Source organism: Miniopterus schreibersii, assembly GCF_964146895.1.
Source record: "Miniopterus schreibersii genome assembly, chromosome: 7".
Classification (NCBI taxonomy): Eukaryota; Metazoa; Chordata; class Mammalia; order Chiroptera; family Miniopteridae; genus Miniopterus; species Miniopterus schreibersii.
The window spans coordinates 44,403,969-44,427,923 of NC_138108.1; the positions used below are offsets into that span (position 1 = coordinate 44,403,969).

General features: G+C 37.3%; 1 protein-coding gene across 2 annotated transcripts in view; it reads right to left on the reverse strand.

The window, feature by feature from the left end:
* CERS6 (ceramide synthase 6) overlaps positions 1 to 23,955 on the reverse strand; it is a 235,624-nt gene that overhangs the window by 149,919 nt on the left and 61,750 nt on the right. For both annotated transcript variants that reach the window (XM_081142427.1, XM_081142426.1), the window contains exons 2-3: positions 17,948 to 18,053; positions 8,343 to 8,473 (exon numbers count right to left, since the gene is read on the reverse strand). In XM_081142427.1, coding sequence (XP_080998553.1) covers positions 8,343 to 8,473; positions 17,948 to 18,053 — 237 coding nt within the window. The remainder of the gene's footprint in view (positions 1 to 8,342; positions 8,474 to 17,947; positions 18,054 to 23,955) is intronic.

The window sequence follows — 23,955 nt, forward strand, 5'->3', positions numbered from 1 at the left end:
ACAGGCTTTTATCAGGGAGAAGACTGGAACTCGGACTGCCTGGCTCCAGACCCCCCCAGACACCCCGCACAATACACACATACACACCGCAACCCTGTTCCATTAGTCTTGCTGCAAAGCTTGCTGTGAAACCATGATTATCTTCCAATGTTATGTGAGTATAACACAAATTTCATAATTGCTTCTGTGTGATTTCATCTGCCAGACCTCTAGGTAAATGTGGAAAATGATGCTGAGCTAACCTGAGCCGTGCAGGAATACATACACAAGCCACGCACCCCCCTCGAGCATCTCCAAACCACCTCAATTTGCATGTGCTATGAGACTCACCCATCTGGTATCACAACTTGCTCTCTGATTTTGGACCATCTTCCTTCCTCCACTTCACAGAAATTATGAGCTGTAACTCTTCCAACAGTTATAGATTGAATTCTGCCTCCCAACATTCACACACTAAAGCCCTAAATCCCAATGTGACTGTATTTGAAAACAAAGCCTTTAAGAAGGCAAATGAGATTAAATGAGGTTCTAAGTTTGGGGTCTTAGTCCAATAAGACTGCTGTCCTTATAAGAAGAAGGGTCACGGGGGAGCATGCACAGAAGAAAGACTATGTGAGAAGGTGGCCAATGAGAAAGGCCTTGGGAGAAACCAATCCTGTGCCACACTGATGTTGGACTGTCACAGGGAGAAGGTGGCCAATGAGAAAGGCCTTGGGAGAAACCAATCCTGTGCCACACTGATGTTGGACTTCCAGCCTCCAGACTGTGAGAAATAAATTCCATTGTTTAAGCCACCCAGTCTGTGGTATTTTGTTATGGCAGCTCTAGCAAACTAATACCCAACAGCAACTTACAAGCAAACATCAGGTCTTTTTCAAGATAAAGTACCATATCTTAATAGTCTATTTTTTAACCATTTAATATGTGTAAAACTATGCTACTGTTTTTACTAGGTTCCTAGCTCTCTTTTTTTATGTCACTGACGAAGTTTTTGAGTTCTGTGTCCTGACTCATTTTCTCATAAGCCATGTGTTGTTGTGTTGTGTTGTGTTGTGCAATTTTTTGTCATGTGGCAATTTTTAGGAATGCATACATCATATTATAGCACAACAATACTGCCGCACAAGGAATAATGATTTATGGATCCTAAAGATAAAGCATAAAACATAATGTTTCTATAGTCTTCTTCAGATACGCTGATAAGGCAGGTTCTATTTTTTAAAAATCTCAAGAAGGGCAGGCACGAAACTTAGATACACAGCATGTATGTGTATTTGTGTGGGCACATATGTAGACTATAATCCTGTGTAAGTAGTAAAAGGTAAGTATTAATTTCTGCATGGTAGGCTTTGGAGGTTTTTCCCCCAAATTTTACAAACATTATGTGTACTTTCATACATCTCCTATAATCAAGGTTGATTATAATGATTCTCATGATTTTGTTCTAAATCAGAAATAACTTTTAAAATAGATTAAACAAAGGGAAATGATGTACAGATTTAAAATATAGCAGTCAAGAATTAAATAAGAATATTAGGCCTTGCCCGGCTGGGCGTGGCTCAGTGGTTGAGCATCGACCTAGGATCCAGGAGATCGGGGTTTGATTCCAGGTCAGGGCACATGCCCGGGTTGTGGGCTCCATCAATGACTCTCTCATCATTGATGTTTCTATCTCTCTCCCCCTCTCCCTTCCTCTCTCTGAAATCAATAAAGATATATTTTTTTAAAAAAAGAATATTAGGCCTTAATAAATTCAGTTATTCCTCAAAATATTCTGTCCTTTTTTTTTAATCTTCACCCAAGGATATGTTTATTGATTTTGGAGAGGAAGGGAGAGAGGGAGGGAAGGAGAGGGAGGGACTTAGGGGGGTAGAGAGAGATAGAGAGAGAGAGAGAGAGAGAGAGAGAGAGAGAGGAATGTCAGTGTGAGAGAGAAACATCAATCAGTTGCCTCCTATATGTGCCCTGACCGGGGATCAAACCCACAACCTAGGTATGGGGCGTGAGCAGAACCAAACCTGCAAACTTTTGGTGTACAAAAGGACGTTCCAACCAACCGAGCCACCTGGCCAGGGCTCTACTCTGTCCTTTTTAACACTATCCAACTCCATGTTGAATAAAGTTCTAGGAAAAATTATCTACAGGGCCTTAAGAAACTGAAGATGTAAAGAAAACTGACCAACAATACTGAGTACGCAGCCAGCTTGCCCAAAGTATGGCCTCTCTGATATTTTTAGCAAAGACATGTTTTCCTTAATTAGCCAGTACACATGAATTAGAGGCCTAGCCATATGCCATCAAGGAATGTGAGAGGCTTGATCTAATTGAAAAACCTGAGTTCACTTGCTACAGATGGTAGGGCTGGAGTGGAACGAGTAGGAAGGTTTCAAAAGCTTACTCAAGGCAGGAGAGTGGACTGTCTCTAGCCAGGTTCATCCATCTTCAGAATTTCTGTAGTGAAAGCGACACTGCCTTAAGAATACTAATAACTTCAAAGACGGCCTGATTGAGCTAAATGAAACTGTACAGCATTAAGGTACCATGTCCCAAGAATATTAAAATGGGGCATACTAACTACAGAACTGTCCTAATGCTTCTGCTACATGGCAACACTGAGCAATGGATTACTCTGCCTGGTGCTGTAAGACCACATTCTCTTTCTTGAAACTCTGAAAGGACTGTTAATAATACTGTAATCCTAAAGCACTTAGCAAAAACGATGGCTTGCCGGCCAAATCCAGCAGGCCATCTGTTTTTATACAGCTCATGAGTTTAGAATAGGTTTAAAATTTTTAAATGATTGGAAAAAAATTTTTAAGAATAATGCTTCATGACACTTGAAAATGATGACTTCAAACTTCAGTATCTATAAATAACATTTTATTGGAACCCAGCCATGCATGCACATTTGCATTGTCTAGGGCTGTTTTTGTGCAACAGCAGCAGAGTTGTAATTGTGATAAGGTTCGTGTGACCTAAAATATTTACTTTCTGGCCATTTACAGGAAAAGTTTGCTGACTCATGCTCCAAAGTTAAAACTGACCTGAATACAACCCACTGATTTGAAACCATTCAGGATAGTCAGGAACAGTCTTGAACACCAAGACAGTCACTCTCTCAACCAAATTTGAGCAATAACAGGCCAGACTAACTACATACTTTGGATGATGGAAATTGTTCATCAATCTGGGGATGGTTTTGTATTAATGAAAAATAACCAACAGCCACAAAACAACTCAACCCTGCACAATTCAAGAACTAAGAGGTTGGCCTCCAATTTTATGATTAATTTTTTTCCAGACTCCTGATCAGCATCGACATACTACCCATAATGTATCCCAGTACTGAAAAAATGAAGATGTCATTTTTCTAGATGAAGATATTTTCTTAATCTCCCATTCTAAAACCACATCAATCTCCAGGAGAACTCTGATGGTGAACTTTGTCAAAGATGTTCACATCATGATCTGATGGAAACAATAATCGAAACTGAATTTTCTCTTTGGCAAAGTTTGCCCATCACCAGAGTGTGGAATATATGGAAGATTCTAAAACAGTTTACAAATATTCGGTTGGTTTTTCTGCAAACAGGTGGCTGAGTTATAAAAACCTGTTGAATATATTCACTGCACAATTTCCTCAGATCAAAGACTGATCTGAAATACAGGAATATGAGACTCAACTTGTTTCCTGTACAACCCTGATCCTGTTTGCCCTCAATTATTAGGCTCCACTATCTTACTGAGGTCACAAGATAGCATTGCTTATTTGTCCAAGTAAAACAGCTACCAAATAAAAACAGTGACTGAGTTGTGGCACGAAGGCAACTGGTTGAGCCACTCATTTCTCATGCTGAGTTATCCTCAGTTCAATGGAATCACAAATTAAGATCATCACAGGGCTTCTTTGTAGAAATGAAGTCACAATTTCAAAACATTCCCAGACTTTGGTCATTGTGCTACCACTAAACAGAAGCATCCAGATATGGCACCATTTGGGGGTAATTTTAATCAGCATCAACTCTAAGATGGAATTCCTAAACAAAAGACAATCTTGGGTCCTCGACTTCAGCAGGCTCCATATGGAGCAAACTTCAATCCAAATAAATTACTACTGATCTGTGAAGTGTGACTCATCTTCCTCCTAGATTTCCAGGTTACCATATGGGATATTTATCTGTCCAGTCAACTGGAGACTGCTGAAATGAAAGCATATATGTTTACTCCCAGATGTGTGCTATTAAACCCACTGTGCAATATTCAAAAATCATGAGCACAGGTAGGGCACAAACGAGAGGAAAGCCATTTATTCTGAAAATTTATCTCTGCCCCTTCCTGAGTCATCCTACAGATATTTTTATTACAGATATTAATTTTTATGTTATCTGGATGCAATTGTTGGAGAAGGAAGGCAGATTTTCAGCAGCCTCAAAGTGTAATCCCCCAGCTAAATGGCTCCCAGTCAGAACCAGTTTCTCCTAAAATGTCTCACATGGCATCTCATTTTTATAAATTCTTTACTCCACAAAAATCTCTACTTCAGTTTTCAATAAACATTGAAATGTTTCTGGAAGAAATATTCATCAAAACGAATGCAGCTGTAAATGACTGACATAGGCATGAAGGAGAAAAAATATCACGTCAGTGTTTCAACACATTACTTGCTGAACAGTTTCTCCTACTCGGTCCTTCGGCGTTAAATGGGTGTACCCAAAATTGGACATGCCAGCAGATGGTTACAGGCGCTGTCTGGCATGTATCTCGGTGCATTCTACACTGCTGACAGATGAAATATAATTCCCCTGAAGGGATTTCATATTTTCTAAAATAGTACTTATATAACAGAAAAACTATAGAATTTTTCCATTGGGGCCCTATATCTATAAGCTCCAAATTTGTGTTGTCCTGCTTTTTTAGTAGTTTTGAACAGCAGTCCTCTCTTCTCAGAGATCAGTGCTTCTTAACCAGGGAGGTGTGTCATCAGTATTCACGGTATTTCTTCCAAGATATGCATGTCCAGACCCCACCTGAGTCCCCACACTTAATCAGACATGCTTAATCAGGCATGGGCATGTGTACAAATTTTGAAAAGCTTACCAGGTGATTAGGAAGCGCATCCCTGGTTAAGAATGGCTTTCCCAGATTACTTTTTAAATTGATCAGTGAATAACTATGACATACCTGTGTGCATGCGCAGAACAATATAATTCTGCTTTACCCTTAGTGGTGTTATCTAGATGCACTTCTTTGCCATCCCATTCTTTCCCCTTGATTTCTGCATTTGAAATTGGCTTGGAGCTTTCCATAGTTCAGTAATTTCCCCAGATGAATTTTAGGCTAAGTCAGTGTATGTTAGACGCTCTTCATTTGGGGGGCAGGATGCCAACTTAGATCAGCAAATCCTTCCAAAATAATGTCATCTGAACATACAGTCATTTGACAAATATTGATTCAACAGAGTCTATATGTTGTGGTAAAGGCTGAGAAGAATGCAAGAAAAACAAGATGTCGTTCTTGTGCCCTCAAGGAGCACAGATGATATAATTAGGGTGACAACAGATAGACAAGCTAAGAAAAGATAAATAACCACATAAGAGAACAGGTGATTCAGTATTAAATCACTAGCACTTACAATAAGGACTCTAAGAATGCAGCAGAAGTAGCACTCATTCCAGACCCAACCACTGTGCCTCATTTCCGAGAGGACCTGGGGTTTGAAGAAAGGAAATGGAGAAATGGGCGGCGCAGAGGAGTGCAGGTGTTCCCCACCAGGAACATGGTACACACCAAGGTGGGGATGGACTAAGTATAGACGGTGGAAACCTAGCCCTCTGGAAGGAAGGGGTCATTTCAAATTAAACGGATGAAGGCCAGCCTCTATCAGGCTAAGGAGCCTGATACTGATCCTACAGTTGTAGAAAAATCATTAAGGTTTTAAAGCAGCAGACCATGGAGATAATAGTATTTTAGGAAAATTACATTTTTGTAACAAACAAAATATCTATGGGTATGAGATAGATAATGAGACCTATGAGAGCCATTCGGACTGGGCCCATAGCAGGGGCTTTACAAAGAACTAATGGCTCTCAGGGGTGACAACAGATTTGTTTGGTTTGTTTCCAGCCTGTAACAGAATGGAGGCATACAAACAAGAGGTGAAAAAGAGAAGTCAGGAGTAGAAGCGAATCAGAGTTCCTGTTGGAGATGCTTCAGAAGAAGCATTTGCACTGGACACATGGCTTTGGAAGGAGTTGGTGAGAGGAAAGAACTTCTGTACAGAGGATGGAAGGTAGAATGAGGGAAATAAGAGGGTGAAGACTGAATCTGGAGAAGTGGCCCATTAAACACCATACAGAAAATACAGAATAAATGATGCAAACAACAGCCCTCAGAAAGGCAGGAGAATCTAGTGACAACCCAGAGGGCGAGGGAGAAGTTTCAAAACAATGTTCATCAACACAGTCTCTGCAACAGAGAAGTCAAAGGCCACTGGCAATGACTCAGTTCTAGTCCCAGCAACCCGTGTGTGTGCTCTAACCCACAACTGATCTTTATCGTTTCATCTTTAGTTACTGACTGTGCATGCCAATCATTTAGCACACATACCTGGTTATTTTTCAATGCTTGCGAATGACCCTCATGTATTCAGATATTGCGTCTTATCTGACACTATTATAAATAAACCTCCTGAGGGAAGAGATCATAATTGATACTTTTGTGCACCCCCACACCCCACATTGTGCCTTCACATTGCCATGCCTCTAGCAATCATTTACAAATATTTTTAACTAATTGTCACTGTGACCATCCTGGTAATCGTGTTATGCAGATAAAGACAGTTGAATTCAGGGAGAAGACGTAGACATCGGTATAGCATTGAGCTTTGCCATTCAAAGTGTGGCCTGTGGACTAGCAGCATGGCCTGGGAACTTGCTAAAAGTGCAACCTCGGCTGCCATCCAAGAGTGGCTGAATCAGAATCCGCACTTTAACAGGATCCAGGTGACTGACTCCTACACATACTGTAGTAGACTCAGCATAGTGTAGAAAGGGCCAGCACTGAGTTACCAAGGAGGTTAGTGGGAGTCGGGGAAGATGGCACCAGAGTTTCAGTTTGTGGGCTTGTGCTAAGACCGCACTTCACCCCTGCTCAGACCCACAGCTCAAGGATGGAGCCCAGGCCCTTTGCATATGTGGCAGGACCAGGCCAGGAAGCAATCCCAGCTTCTGAGAAGGAGCCCATGTGCATAAATCCTTCCTCTATGAACTGCCACTAATTTCAGTTATAGGGAGAGCTTTGCAGATTGTATCTACTAGGTTGTTTTTCCACGTTTTGTAAATATTCTGACCTCCTGAAGACCCTATTTATGCCCCCCATATTTATCCAGTCCTAGTATTTACGATACTATTCTGCCTCTCATCATTCTATAAGATTAGGTTTCCCTCTAAGCTTTAGATTACAATTGCTAAAATATTTTTTGGGCATAACTGAAAGCTAGACCTGAAAATGTGACTTTAACTCCAAATAGAAAGAGCCTGCAATGGAGGGAGCTACACTGACAGCACTTCTGTTAAATGACCAGGTATCAAGAAAAAGCTCCCAAAGGAAAGAACCGTTAGACAAAGGCACTGTTGTATCCCAGAGGATGAAAACCAACTAGAACCTTCCTCTTGGGGGGCATGCGCTCAATGCTCCAAAATTCCTTTCTCTAACTTTCCTGTAGATAAGTATTTTTAGTGTCACTACTTCAAAATATCACTGTGCTAGAAGAGTTCTCTGTGAGTCTTCTATTATTTTTAACAGCTTCACTGATATATAATTTACACACCATAAAGTTCACGTTTCAGAAATAGAAGAGACTTTCATTCCATCCCCCACCTTCAAGCAATGCTTCATTAAACTCACCCAGGAATATAATACAGCCATTTCTTAAATCTCCAGGAATATAGGCCATCAGCATTACTCCCTGATAATATATCCTAGTATCTCAGCTTTTATCAGTGGAAAGAACATCATGACAAAGTCTGCTCTATTAAAATTCAAACTATAAATGTAATGACTTTTAGTGCTGTATTTCAAAGGTGGCTGATTGAAAATGCCATTGTAGGCTCTGTAATATGCCTACTTTATAGGAACTCCATGCAAAAGTCAACTTCATTTATTGCATCCAAAGTGGAAAACACAAATTCGTACCAACTATTCCTTGTTTCTCATGGACTATTTTCCCTCCAAATAGCATGCTTTCTAGAGGTTGCTGGAGCACAAGCCTTTATTTTTTCACCTCAGGGATGGTATGAGTTACTAAATAGATTTTTCTTTCAAAAAGAAAAACAGCAACTTACATGCTCTCACAGAACCTTGTCAGCGTGCTTGGCTTCTCCTGATTGCGTCTTTGTCGAAACCAGCGCTGAATGCTGCGAACATCCCAGTCCAGCTGCTTGGAGAGGCCTTCCAGTCTCTTTTCATCAGGATGCTATGAAACAAGGTACATACCAGGAAAATCATTTTCATCTTCACCATAAATAGATCTGCCCTTGCCTACAGTTGAGATCTTTTTTTCTATATATACCATTTCCTACTGAAATTTCTACATTTACTACTGAGGACGTAGGCCTTCCATTAGCAGCATGAACATAAATAACCACTGAGGACAAGAAAAGTTGTTCATTGTAACATAACATTGAAAAATACGAATCTTGCTCCAATGCTTGCACTTCTTATCAGCAACAAAGATTCAAATGGGGCAGCCAACTGGCTGAGTTAGCTCCCTTAGCCTGCAAGGAAAGGAGTTTCAAAACAAAGTTCAACAACAAAGTTTTCTGCAACAGAGAGGAAAAGTCCCCCTTAGGTGAATTAGCAAAGAGGCATCATTTCAATATTTCATTTTCTCAGGGGAGAAAAAAAGCTGTACCCAATTATCATTTATCAGGAAATAACAAAAAGCATGGAATAATCTCAAAACACCTCGCCTTAGCATAAGGTACCAATTCCACCACAAAATCTATTTTCTCTCTCCCCTCTCCTCTGTTCTTCACTCACACATTTTTCCTCTGTTCCTTCTCCTGGTCATTCCTTTTGACCAGGTCCCCATCAAACCTTTTACAAGGACTATGCACAACTTGACACAAACTCGGTGAGGTGCAAAGAGATGCTATTTATGCTTCCATGTGATGATAAATGTTGTCTCTCACACATTTCTGTGACATTAGGAGATGACCTCGCTCCAAGGACCTACGTCTCTGAGCCTTGATTTCCTTGCATGTTTAAAAAAAGGGTTATTTATCCACCTAAATGGGATGGAGGGCCAAATGTAGAAAATGTATGTAAAGCTCAGCAAATGTTAGTTCCCCCCCTTTCCTGCCCTTCCCTTCTCTTCAATCTCTTAGAGAGCACGCTGCCAAAAATTATGGGAGGGAGACCTGCCACACAATACTATTAAACTAATTTAGCTCTAGTCTTTATTTATTCTACCTTTGCTTTCATATTAAGGAGATGTTATTGATCAGAGGAAATAACAAAAACAGGGGAAGGCAGACCACTGTTCAGCATTCTTGTTATGAGGGTAGAATGTTCACATGACATCTTTTAAAGCATCTCAATCAATTCAAGGTGTCCAACAGACAGGAAACAGCCGATGGCCTTCGTGTTATGACTGAGGTTATAAAATGTGCTGAGCTTGTGTCTGTAAAAGTTATTTGCCAACTTTCAATAAAGCATGTAGGTTGAGGTGTTTTTATTAGTAGTCATGACCCCGTTTACACTCTCCTTCCATGTCTCTCCTAATTAAAAAATATGGGAGAAAGAAAATGTGCAGCCTACAATATGCCCTGGATATACCATTTCCCTAGAAGACTTCATTTTTCATTTCAATTTATTTTCTAAGTTTATGACTAGGTAAAACATTCACATGGTTCGCAAATTAAAAAATATCCAAAGTTTTACCTTTCTACTTTGTTTCTACTCTCTCAGTTCCTACTCTCCCCTTCTTACCAGGTAACCAGTTGTTAAATCAGATTCTTTCCAGACTTATTTTATGCAAATATAAGCAAATTTTAATATGTGTTCTTATATCTCCCTTGTCACATACATGCTTGCATGTTACACATATCATTCCAGACTTTGGGTTTTTCACTTTACAATGTGTCTTGAAATATTTCCATTATCAAAATATAAAGAATTCCCTCCTTCTTTTGTAGAACTGTAAGAATATGCCATAATTTACGAATCCACTCCCCTATTAATGGACATTTTGCTGGCTTCCAAACTTCCACTACTATAAACAATGCTGCAATAAATAACCGTGTCATGGGTCACTTTTTACAGGCCATTTTATATACGGGTATAAATTCCTGGAAGTGAACATTGGAGATCAAAGGGTCTATGCATTTGCAATGTATTTAGATATTGAAAAATTCACCCTCATTAATAATTTCACCAACTAGTACTCTCACACAAGCAGAGGGCACATTTCCCAAAGCCTCATCAACAGAGTTTATTATCAGACTTCAATTTTTTTCAGGCATGATATATAAAAATAGTATCTCAGTATATTTTTAAATTTGATTTCCTCTTTTATGGAGAAGCATCTTTTCATGTGTTTTAAAAACCATCTATATTTCATTTTTATGAGCAGTCTTTTTATATCTATTATTCATTTTTTTCTTGATTTGTAGGTACTGTCTCTATTGATTTGTAGAATTTCTTCAATTATTCTTTAATTTCTCCTATTAAATCTCTGTGTGTACTTTGTAGCAATGTGTCATTTGTGCTTGATAGTTAGTTTATGGTGTTTGTTTGTTTGTGTTTTTTACTTGCATAAGTTTTCTAAAAAACATATTTGAGTTTATGAATCATTTGTTATAGCTTCTGAATCTGGGTCATAATTAGAAAAGATTTTTCTGTTCTAAATGTCCAAGAAATTCTCCCACATGTACAGTTTTTATTCTAATGCATTTATTGTTTTTATTTTTACATTTGATCTTTAGAACATTTGGAATATATCCTAGTATATAGTGGGAAGTATGAATCTAACTTTCTTTCCAAATGGCTACCCAGATAGCCCAAAACCATTGTTCATCTTTTTCCCATGAGAAACTGAATCTATTCTTCCATTGTTCTATTATGTTTGTGCAAGTATATGCAGTTAGGTTACTCAGAAATCCTTATTTATTTTTCTATAAGAACTTTAGAATTAGCTTGTCTAGTTTCAAACTATAAACAAATGGTCAAACAAGAAAACGTGTTGGGATTTTTAATAAGGTTATACCGAGTTCTTAAAATTAACGTAGAGCGAACTGACATCTTTACTCAATTTGTCTTTTGTGTCCTTTAACAGTGTTTCAAATTTCCTAACATATATCTTGCACATCCTTGTTACATTTATTCCTAGGGATATTATCTTTTTGGGAATTTTGTAAATAAAGAATTTTCTTATATCTTCTAACTGCTTAATGTCTGCGTGTATATATGGTTACTAATTTCGTGATAATATTTCACATCATTTGTGGTTAATTTTCCTGGTATACAGTCATATAATAGCATATTACTAGAATGGTAACTCTATAAACAAGGGACATTTTAGTCTTTTTCCACCAGTACCTAGAATATAGTATGGTCTCAATACTTCTTGAATGAATGAATAAATCTTCTCATAACCATGGCTTTATCTGCTCCTTTCTAATTTTTATGCTTTGATTTTCTTTCTCTTATCTTTTTGCTAATTAAATATAAAACTTAGTACTATGTAAAACGGTGGCTATAAACATCCCTGTCTGTTCCAGACATTACTGGGAATGCCCCCTTGTTTCTCATTAAGCAAGAGGCCAGATCTGGGTCTGATATACAAATGTACTTATCATATAAAGGAAACCACCTCACCCTAGTGAGATAATTTTATTTCAATCAAAACGATGTTAGGTTTCAGGATCCATGGAGATGATCATGTACTTTTTTCTCCTTAGATCAATTAATATGATAAATTATTTAAATAGATGTTTAATACTGAATTCAGGGAAGGAAGGCCTTGCATCCTAGAATAAACCCTATTGGATGATGATGAATAATTCTTTTAATGTGCAGCTAAGTCTGCCTGCAAATTTTTTCCCCATCAATATTAATAAGTACAATGGTCTCTAGTCTTATTTTTGTGTGAAATCTTTGTGACACTTTGATATTAATGTTTTATTGCTACATTAAAAAATTGGATGGTTTTCTTAATTTTCTATGCTTTGGGATAGTTTAAAATAGCATTGGAATTTCCTGCTCTTTAAGAGTGTGTTAGAATTTTCTTCTGAGAGCATCTGAGCCTGGTACTTCTTTGCAGCTTAGCTCTTTGATTTACACACACACACACACGCACACACACAATGCAAATTATAGTTGGTAAATTATATTTTCCTAGAATAATTTACATTTTATCCAAGTTCTTATATTTTATTTTCAATGTTAATAGAAATATATCTTTTTTTATTTCCCTCCATGTCTGTGATTATTGACTATTAGGTTAATTATTATGTTGTAAATTTATTCTTTTTTTTCTTAATTGGGTAATCTGACTTTCTATAAAACATTAAACAGATAAGGTACTTTTGGATTAATCTTCCAATCTACAGTGTTGCTAACTCAGTTCTCCCATTTATCTTTATTAATTTCTTCCTTTTGCTTACCATCATTTATTTTGTTGTCATTTTTCTAATGTTTATTAAGTAAGTGGTTAACTATATTTTTATATATACATGAGTTTTCATCTGGGCACGCCTTTGGTATGTATACAAATACACATATGTATGTGTGTATATATGTAATGCCTCCATCATCACTGTTTTCTAAATATTCTGAAATTTTATTATTACTTAAGAGTTGACTGAGAAAGCAAGAAGATTTCTGCTTTCTAGTATTATTAAATTGTGCCTACTTTTAAAACTTACTTCAGTTTTGTATATAATAAAAGGTGAAATTTTGTAAATATTTAATAGGCACTTGAAAAAGTATGGTCTATATTCAAAGTAGAGGGTTCTAAATGTACCTCTTAGATCTTCCTCATTAATTATGCTTTATTAGAATTTCTATATTCTGCTTTATATTTTATTCACTTGATTTGTCATGACCCAAAGATAAATTTAAATTTCTAACTATTGTTTCTTTTTTCATTATTTTTTGAGTATATGGATACACTTATATTCAATGCATGTATATTTATAACTATTTTATCTTCATTGTGAAATGTATCCTTTAGCAATAAAAAGCTAACTCTTCATTTCATTTAATCCTTCCTGACCTTAATTCTGCTTTTCTATAAAAATAGAAACTCTACTTTCTATTACTTATATTTGCCTATATACTTTTACTCATAGTCTTATTTTCAATGTTTTTTAATTACTATATCTTATCTCTTATAAGCTATGTGACCCAAACCGGAATTATTTTTATTAGATGAGTCAAATCATTTACATGTATTAATATAATTGAAAAGTTTGTTTATAGTTCCCTCAATTATGGTATACTTTCTCTTTTGATAGTTAATTTTTAAAAATTTTACCAAATATGGTTTGTTTTATTTTCCTTCCTTTTTGTGGGTATTTTTTGTTTTAATGACTATTCATGTGATCATAATACTCTTCTGTTTGTTTTCAGTTAATAATAATTTCATATGAGCAATATTTCCTCTCCCTCTCCCACCCAACATTAGTCAATAATTTTATCTCTCTTAGAGTTTACTCTGGTGTTGTTAAATGTGCACAATTGTACTTCTATTACTTGATTTGGCTGCTTAAACTAATATGCTTGGACCACCTGCTACCAGAGATTAAGCATTTAGTAAATTTACTCTACCTCTCACTCTCACCTTCTTTCCCCTTCCCCTCTCAATTATTGTTGTATCATTTCTACATTGTGAGAGCACATAACATTTATGGCCTGCCCTGCCTGTTCTGTAGTCCTAACCCTCACATTTCTTTCTTAGTTCTAAAGTTTAAGTGTATTCAAAACTCACTAACATTCCCAGGTCATCTCTTGGTCAGCTGAAATTATGGTAATAATTTCTCCAAAGGACTCATGGGAACAATTCCCCCAAATTTTTTCACTTTCAAATCTGTCGTTAGCCTTTACTCAGGAAAAACAATTTGCCTATATATAAAATTTTTAGTTCACATTTTCCTTGAAAATGCTGTTCTGTTGAATGTTGCCATATACAGAGGATTAAAGTCATGCTGATATTTTCCCCTAAATAACTGATGTGATTTTTTGTTTGTCTTATCAAAGAATTATTCTTTTGTTTTTCAAGTATAACAATTTTAATAATATAAGTCTTGGTGGTAGGTAACCTTCTTGGGTCAATTTTTATGACATTTTCATTAACATATTAAAATAAATCTCCATTTATTTTAAGATAATTTTCTTGAATTATATCTTTCAATATTTATTCTATTTTGCTTTTCCTTAAGGAATTTCAATTATGCAGATGCTGCATCTGTCTGGTGTATACATCTAATTATTTTTAGCTTTTTTTGTTTCATTTAATTCAGTTTTATTATTTCTACACCCATGTTTCTTATTGAGTTTTCTGCAGTGTCTAGCATTTGCTGTGTTCTTTCCAATTTTGTCTTCATTTCTGTGATAGTTTTAGAACTTTTTTCCTGAACCTACCAGCTCACATTGCATCTCTTTCATTGACCAACCATTTTTTTCTTTAAGTGTTGTATTTCTTTTTTGTAGTTTCCCTTCAAAGAGTTATTGCTTTTTTTAAATTTATGGTAAAATATTTTATCACAATTTTCATTTGCCCTGTGGCCTCATTTTTTCTAGTGACAATTTTTGTTGATAAGCATTGCTATACATTCTTTTCCTTGTCTTTGGTGCTGTGTGTGTTCCCTTTTTATTACTCATAATTGAGGGAGTTGGATTTTCTTGACTAGTTCCTAGTAGTATGAGGAGCAGGGAGAGTACTTTTGCAGTTTCACTGCCACCAAGGTAGACTAACTTCAGAGGACGTGCCATCCACATGGTTTCCTGTGTACTTCTTCCCCCTCTCTGAATTAAACTGAGTCCAGGAGGACATCTGCCAGCCTTGCTCACCAGTTCCTGTACCTAGTGTGGCAAACACTGTGGATACAGCTTTTGTCCTACCTTCAAGAACTGTCTTTTTTGCCGACTTTCCTGAAATCAACCCTCGCTGGGCCCTCCATCCATACTTCATGCTTTTCACTTCCTGCTATTTGGCTTCTGCTCAACCCCAACCATTGTTTGTTAGCTTTCATACATATTTTGAAGTCTAAAAATAATGTATCTCTTAGTTTGTCAAAAGTAAAGTTATTTTTTTGAGTGTGTATATTTTTAGTATTGTTTTTTAATTCTATTTCACAGGGTGTTTTTTGTCTTTTTTAATATCTCCACAGAAAGAAATGAAAAAAGCTGACTTACAGAGACATTTTTATACCAGAAATACCTACGTGAATTTTAAGAATCATAACCAGTACTGGGAGGGGAAAATGAAGTATAAAGGAAAAAAAGGTGGTAGGTATAAGAGGTAAATGAGGAAGAACAAATTATAGGAAGTTTTCCTATATATTTTAAAACAGTATAACATACCCAAGTGGATTGTAATATGATTTCTCTGGACCATTAAACCTGGTTTCATAGTTGACAGATATAGTCTTCTCTCAATGGTTCAAGGATTGAATTGATTAGAAAAGTGAGGCTATTGGAATACGGCAGGAGAATTCCCAAAAGATACATATATATGCATATATATATATATATATACATATATATATATATACACACACACACATATATATATAAACACACACACACACACACACACATAGTATATATCCTTGACCTGGAACCATGGTCAAGGGCAGGATGCTGGATGATCACTCAGACACATACACATGTTCCAACCCGCCAAGTCCTGCTACTTCTATTCTGGTCACCCTATCACTTTCTCATATCACAAATTACACTGGAGAACTACAAAGAATTCAATGAAAAACAGCTACAACTTTTGCTGCATTTATAACATAAGGCTCTTGTTTTAATTATGTTAAAACTTCCAAAAGAATCACCTTGGAAACTAAGAGAATATGATCATTAAAATTAGCTACAGTCTCCAAAGCAGTTAACCTACCTGCAACTCCTCCTTTCATTACCTTTATAAAAGAAATTTCTCCAGTAATCATAATAAACATAAAGCAAGGGAAATAAAATGTCCACGGCAGGATTTCTAAAGGGAGGCATAGCATTTAGGGAGAAAATTCACTTTATTATACATTCAGAGCAGTTTGCAAGGAAAATAAAAATATGTTGTAATCACATTAAGAAGTGAACCTGAGCCTGGCCAGGTGTGGCTCAGCAGTTGAGCATCTACCTAGGATTTAGGAGACTGCGGTTCGATTTCCAGCCAGGTCACATGCCCGGGTTGCGGGCTTGGTCCCCAGTAGGGGACGTGCAGAAGGCAGCCAATCAATGACTCTCATCATTGATGTTTCTCTCTCTCTCTCCCTCTCCCTTCCTCTCTCTGAAATCAATAAAGACATATTTTAAAAAAAAAAAGTGAACCTGATACCTTCCTACACAACTGCATTTTTAGGGGTAGAAAGGTGTTTCACTGCAATAAACTGATAGAGTAAGTAAAAATGCAAGGTTTTTCTTAGTACTTTCTTCCTTTAAAAACTGTAGGATGTGCCTCTTCAGGATAAACCTGGCTGTCTGAAACTACCAAAAGTACTTTTCTTAAAATTCCATTCATTCTTCTCTCCTTCCTAGCAGAGATATAAAAAAAAAACAAAACAAAAAACACCTGGAGCTTCTTGTACTTTTCCAGGAAAAATACCATTTCTAAAAGGACAGTGGGAAAAACCCTAGAGAATCTTGGCAGGAACAAAGATCATAAAATAAACAAAAATGTTTGAATATTTGAATGAATATTATGAAGACAAGAGACAAATGATACGAATGGTTAGCAACGCAGATACCAAAAAAGGAATGAAATTTGCTGAACACTGTCAAATCCCATCTTAAATGCCTGAGTGATTCTCCCAGGAAAATGAAAGAGGGAACCATGTGTTACACAAACACACAAATTAACCATTTATCATATAAACACACAGTACTTCTCACAGAATGATACACTTCTGGTGTTTTCTACTTTTTTGTCCATGCAAGAGTAAGATACCAGAGACACATGGTGAGACTAAGATATTGGGATGGGGTAGTTTGCTTTAGTTTCGCATGGCTTTGGACCGAGGGTTTCTGACTTCTGCCTTTCTCCTCCGCTCTGTGTTCTTAGGGAGACAGCAGGTGGGGTGGGGGGCAATCTTTGCCTATCTCTTCTCCTTCCCTGCTCTCCTCTTCCAACTCCTAGTTTGGACCAGAGTGACTGTCTCGTCTCCTATTTTCTCCACAGTGAATCTATAACTTACCACTCTCCTGGCCCTCATTCTCCCTCCCTCCCTTCGTGTCGCAACTCTTCTTGCCTTCAATTATTCCTTTTTTTCATACTTGCCTGTGTACCACAACGGCTAGAACATACAAACCTGGCTATAAGCAAATAAGCACATTTTTTCACATATACATTAATTACATTCCTCATCTCTACTCATTCGCCTCTACGAAGTCCCTGCCAATTGTTATGTGTACTGTTTCATGTCACATGAGATTAAAAGAGGCACAGAGTTAGATTAATCACTACCTAATTTATACTATTCTTCACAGACAAGCTTCTGAAATCAACTTGAGAGTAAACAAACAGGTCTCAAACGTGCCCCCATTTATTCGGCTCCTACCCATTTAGATCTAGTCACAGTGCCTGTGTGCTTTCTGAGAGCGCACTTCCCAGCATGAGGATGGGCAAAAGTTCATTCTGAAACCCAATTGAGAATGGGATGAATGATTTCGCACTGAGAACTGTGGCCATGACAGTTCACGTCCCAGGAAAGGAGAGCCTTACCTTTGTGATTGCAGTGAAGACCTTCTCCAGAATGGCATTAGGCTGGGCAACCTGTGGTCCACTGGCCTGAATGTTGAGGGCTATCGCACATGGTTTGGCTACAAACCTAAAAAAAAAAGTCATAAGTTATTCTTTCTATAGCTGTTCTTAATGTCACCAGTTACACATTACTCAATTTGTCCCAAAATAGCATTTTATAGGTGGACATTGACAACACTTAGATTTAACTGTTTTCTTCTTTAGTCCCTAGCTGTAACAGTAAAAAAAATAAAAAATAAAAAATCCTCTTAAAACTTGATCCTCAAGTTCTAATGAGACTGAACAACAGATAGGAAGACTATCAAATGACAAAATAAGCATATAAGTGAGATATATAAACAAAACAAAACATGATTTGGGAACAGCATAGTTTATAGCCTTTTTACTGACACTTGACATGTTGCGTTTTTACTATGAGAAAGTATTTACTGAGCATCTGATTACACATGCAGAGAGTGTGCTTTTGATCGTCCCAGGCATAAAAATGACCATTTATGTTTCTATAATCCAAGTGTTCTATATTCAGCCCCAATTCTTTATGACTTCTTAAACTTTTCTGCTTTGCAGTTTTTGCTTCTTTCTCATAAGGAGCAATGAAGGATGTCAAACAGCATGATGTCCCAGACAAATTGAAAAGCCTGAAATGACTGCGAGCATCAACTGCGCTGTTTTTATCCTAAACAAATGCCTATGTCAGGGATGGGAAGACAGCTTCAGTCCTGGCCATGTTTGATGTGTGAGCGAGGTACCAAAGGAGTGTAGGTGGAGGGCAAGGGGCCCCAAAGGTATGGTGATGTGTGTCTAAAACTTTTTTAAAAAGAAAATGCAAATTTAAGAGCTGTTTTTGTACTAAATGTTCAAGAAATAAGGCTCTGTAAATGTTCCTTTTTATTGTGGCATTTAACATTCTCTACTAATACAAAATAATACAATAATATAATATGAAAGTATCACCAAGATTCATTTAATGTTGGCCAAGGGCAGCAAGTGATAAATGTACAAAACAGATCAAGAGTAAATCTTAGCCCTGTTGGGCGTGGCTCAGCAGTTGAGCATCGATCTAGGATCTGGAAGATCGAGGTTCGATCCCCAGTTGGGGGCATGCAGGAGGCAGCCGATCAATGACTCTCTCATTGATGTTTCAACTCTCTCTGAAGTCAATAAAGATATTTTAAAAAAACGAAAGAGTAAATCTTAGATGAAGCACTTTTTAACAACAGTTGATGAGATTATAGAACAGTAAACAAAGAAGGTATTTAAGAGTCAAGAAGTTCACTCATCAGAGTCTCTTCAAAAGCAACTTCCTCACCTTTGCTATCACCTTCCAGCAACTTACAAAAGCATTCAAAAAGGTTCTTTTAGTATCTACTGCGCTATACCATGTTGTACACCTCTCTCTTATCTCTTTTTAAGCTTCAAACTACTTTTTTAAAACTCTTTCTAAATTTTGAGAACTAATGAAATAGTATATTAAAGGGCATATCCCATGATCACCAAACATTACACTTTGATAATCAAAATTATTAAATAAATATCATGCTTAGTAAACAGATTTTTAAAGCAATGTCCAAAGGTTAGGTGGTAATTGTCTCTACTACTATCCGGCTGTGGAGCCCTAGCTGCAGAAATTAATTCCTCTGTGCCTCAATATATTTATATGTAAAAAATTATAATAATTACATATGTATGTAAAGTGCATATGTATACAAACACATGTTTAAACATCATGTTAAACATTTAAAATATGTTAAAACATAATGTCACATAGTCTCTTTGTATAAAATCACTGACATTAGCCACGTGCATGTTTTTGTATCATAGCATTTACACACCAAGGTTTTTCTGGGCCAATTAACCCATTCAGCTTTCAGCTACACTGTGCCAAGCCATGTGCATCCAACAAGTTCTAAAAGTACAAGTTCTAAAAGCAAAAAAAAGAGACCAGAAACCAAGATAGGCAACTGAAAACAACAAGGGTATCCTGTAGAGTAGCCTCTTGTCTCAGTTTGCACTCACAGTCTGCTTGTCCTTGCATTGCTATTAATGGCACCACCTTTACTGACAAAAGCATCCCTATTTGCTATATTGCCGCAATATTTTTTTTAAGTGTCCTCATTTGGACAATAAATTGTAGTGATGACCATCATCTTGCCATCAGGGCCCTTGCTCATCTATTCCTGGCCTTCTCTCAGGACCCAAAACTTTCCAGCTCCCCCATCCATCCTCCTGGCCATCGAGGGTGCTGTGCCCACCCTTAGCAGAGGATGATATGCCGCCCTTAGCTGGTATGGACATGTGTGGCCCTCACCCATGTGTGTGTGGTCTCCATGACGGCAGGAATGGCTTTAGTGAAAGTCCGCATCTCCGGAGCCTGGCACACAAACTCCTGCAATACTCCCTCTGCCAGGTGAGGCAGGATTATCATCAGCCCTACTCTGCAGAGAGGGACAGAGAGATCAGTAGCCTCTGCTGCCAGGGGAAGGGAAGCAGACGATGGCATATTTTTCTCCCGGGAAGGTCAATATTATCATCAAATCCCTGTCCTGATTTACTGGCCAGGCTAAATCTCCAAATCTGAGGACTAGGGGGGAGAACAGAGGTATGAGGAGTGACAGACAAATTTAACAGAATCAGTTTAAAGACTGAAGCTCTTTACAGTGTAAATGGCTCATGTTGGAGATGGGCAATAAGTCGAACCACATGAATCCTTTAAAGGAAGTTACTATGTTATAGAGTATCTTTATGTATATGCGTGGCATACTGTAGGCACTCACCAAATATTTGATGGATGAATGAAGGACTAAATCAGCTAATTCAATGGTAGGTACCCTTACTATCTTTTCTACAGAGGCTGTGCATTATAACTCCCCTGAATACCCACAGCTCCTCGGGGTCCTATTTGGCACTAGAAGCCATTTCTGAAATTCCCATTGTCCCTCTGAAGTCAAGGCTGCCCCAGGAACGAGCACTTGTGTGGGCTCCACCAACACCTCACCAGGCAATTTCTTTTCAATTTACCTAGCAAGATAGCCAACCACTTAATTTCCAAGATTTAAAAAATTTCATAACATAGGCAGAAAACATTAATTTCAAATCCCATATGAGAGGAAAAAAAAGATATAACTTCTATCTTCCTAATAGTACCCCAGATTATATGAAAATACAGAAACTTTGTGTTTATTCTCCAAAGAACTGGTGAATCACTGCTAGCATTTTTCTTTTCAGAGAGCACATCAGACACCACATAAAACCCAAGACATAACTACCTCCTGTCATGGTCCATTAGAGAAAAGCTGGATTTTTTTTCCCCCAACACTGTTCTGAAGAATTCTCTTTCATAAGGGTTGTCTTAAAAGAGAGAAAGAAATGGAGGGGGGGGGAGGAGAGTGCCTACAAATATAATAGTTGAAAGGAAATAGGCATTTTCAAGCTCTGAAGATTACCTCTACCTGGAAATGCTCATCTAATTACTTTTTTATCAAAGGCAGCGACACCACCTTCAAAAGATCAAACATCCATAAAGTACTTCCATGTAGTAAAGCATACTATTTGAAAGTAAATAAAATAAGAATGCAAGCTTTGAAAAATACTAGTCTCAATTTAAAAGCAGAGAAAAGAATCTAAGACATTCCTACTTTTTATTTGTATTGAACCACATGTATTTCGAGTTTTAAACATGAGTTGGACATCTCTGCACAGTGTTGAGGTAAGCTCTGGGCTGTGGTGTGGCTACAGGTATAAGGAAACAGGAAATGATTCTTGCACTCACACACATTTACAACATGGGAAAGGAGATTAATAAAAAAATTAATGTCCACAGTATTAATGTCAGTTCTAATGACTTAATACTATGTAATCACCATAGTGGGGAGCTTGGCCAGAGACTTTTAGCCCTTTCTAACTCTAGTATTTCCTACACTTTTCAAAATCATTGGAAGGCTGTGGTGGTAGATACAAACCTACAGATGATAAAATTGTATAGAATTAAATCACACACACACAAGTACAAGGCTAACAGGGGAAATCTGAGTAAGTCTAATAGAATGTAACCATGTCAATACCCTGGTTGTGATATTATACTACAGTTGTACAAAATGCTGCCACTGGGGGAAACTGGGTAAAAGGTACATGAACTCAAGTGTATTACTTCTCAAAACTGCATTTGATTAAAAAATAACAATAATTGGAAGGGGCATTCTGTTTTTGATATGAAGAAATGAGGTTCTAATATACTGAATTTTCATCTTTAAAAAACTCTATACAACCCCCACCCCCACCCACCCCCAAAAACACACACAAAACTACCTGAGGGCTTGGCCTCACCCAAGGATATTTTTTCCATTGTTTTTCAGAGAGAGTGGAAGGGAGAGCCAGAAAGAAAGAGTCAGAAAGAAGAGGTCAGTGAACTTAAAGATAGGTCAATATAGACTCTGCAATCTGAAAAAAAGAAAGAAAAACTAGAAAAACAAACAGACTGTGGGGACTTGCGGAACAATTTCAAACAGGCTAACACACAAGTAAGTGGCGTTCCAGGAGGAGAAAAGGAGGTAGCCTGGGGAGAAGAAAATATTGGAGAACTAATAGTCTACAACTTTCCAAATCTGATAAAAGACATAAAGATACAGACTTAAGAAGCTCAAGGACTCTAAAAGAAAGAAGTTCAAAGAGAGGAAAACTTAGACACATCATAGTCAAACTGATGAAAACTAAGAGAAAATATTGAAAGTCACCAGACAAAAATGGTCGATTATAAACAAAGAACAATAATTTGAAAGACGAGGGGCTTCTTATCAGACGTAACGAAGGGTCAATGACAGTGAAACATCTTTAACGTGCTGGCAACAAACAAACAAACAAACTGTGCCCCCAAAATTCTAAGTCCAGCAAGGATAGCTTCAAGTAATGAAGGTGAAAGGCAAACTAAGGGAGTTTTCCACCAGATTCCCACTTCGAGAAAACTAAAGGAAGTTCTTTGGGCTGAAAGGAAACAAAACCAAAGGGAACTTAAACCTTCCGGAACGGATGGAGAACATCAGAAATGGCAAATACACTGATAAATACAAAAGTGCTTGGAAGGTCCTTGAAAGGAATCACAACCAATTAATAATCGATGAAATACATCCAATAATGAGAAATAACATGTGCCCTAGCCCGGGCTGTACTGGAAAGAAACCTAAGTATGGACATTCAAGAAAGAAGGAACAGGGAGAAGGGACTGATTCAGTTCACTGCTTGCCTTCCAGCACTTCCATAGCCTCCAGCAGGCATCAGCAGTGGGGGCCATGGCTAGGGCCATAGTAAGCATTAAACTTTTTAAACTTATGAGAAAAGTATACATTGGATTTTGAAAGCTAATATGTGGGTGCATGTTTAGATCACATGTGTGCACATGCCCAAGTGAGTAGGCATGTGCATGACTGTATATTCTACAGTCTTATCTAAGATTAAACCGTTTCAAGAATACTTATAGTGGAAAGAAACACAGGATGGAGATGGCAAACCTGGTATTTGTTAGCAGTTACTATGTGTCAAGTGCTTTGTGAAATAAACTTTTTTTAAGTCCAACAACAATCTTTGAAGTAAATATAAGTCCTATTTTACAGAAATGTAAACTAAATTTCAAAGAAAGTTAAGGGATCTGCTCAAAGTCTTAAAGCTTAAAGTAAATCACTTAGACAAGCTTCAGACTCAGTCAATCCTAGCACCATCTAGTCATAAAAACAGTATTTTCCTTTTCCCTAATATAATAAAAGGTAAGTTGATTGAAGAGGCGTTGTTAAAATATTTGTGATATGGTCATACGCTTTTACTCAGTCTTCCCACTTTTATAAATTTAATCTAAGGAAATCTATCAAACAAAATTTAAAAAGCCATAAACGTAAAGATTTTCATGCACCGGTATTTCTAACGGGGAGAAATGGTAAATAGCTTAATGATTCACTAACAAATGACTCACTGAGCACCTATGA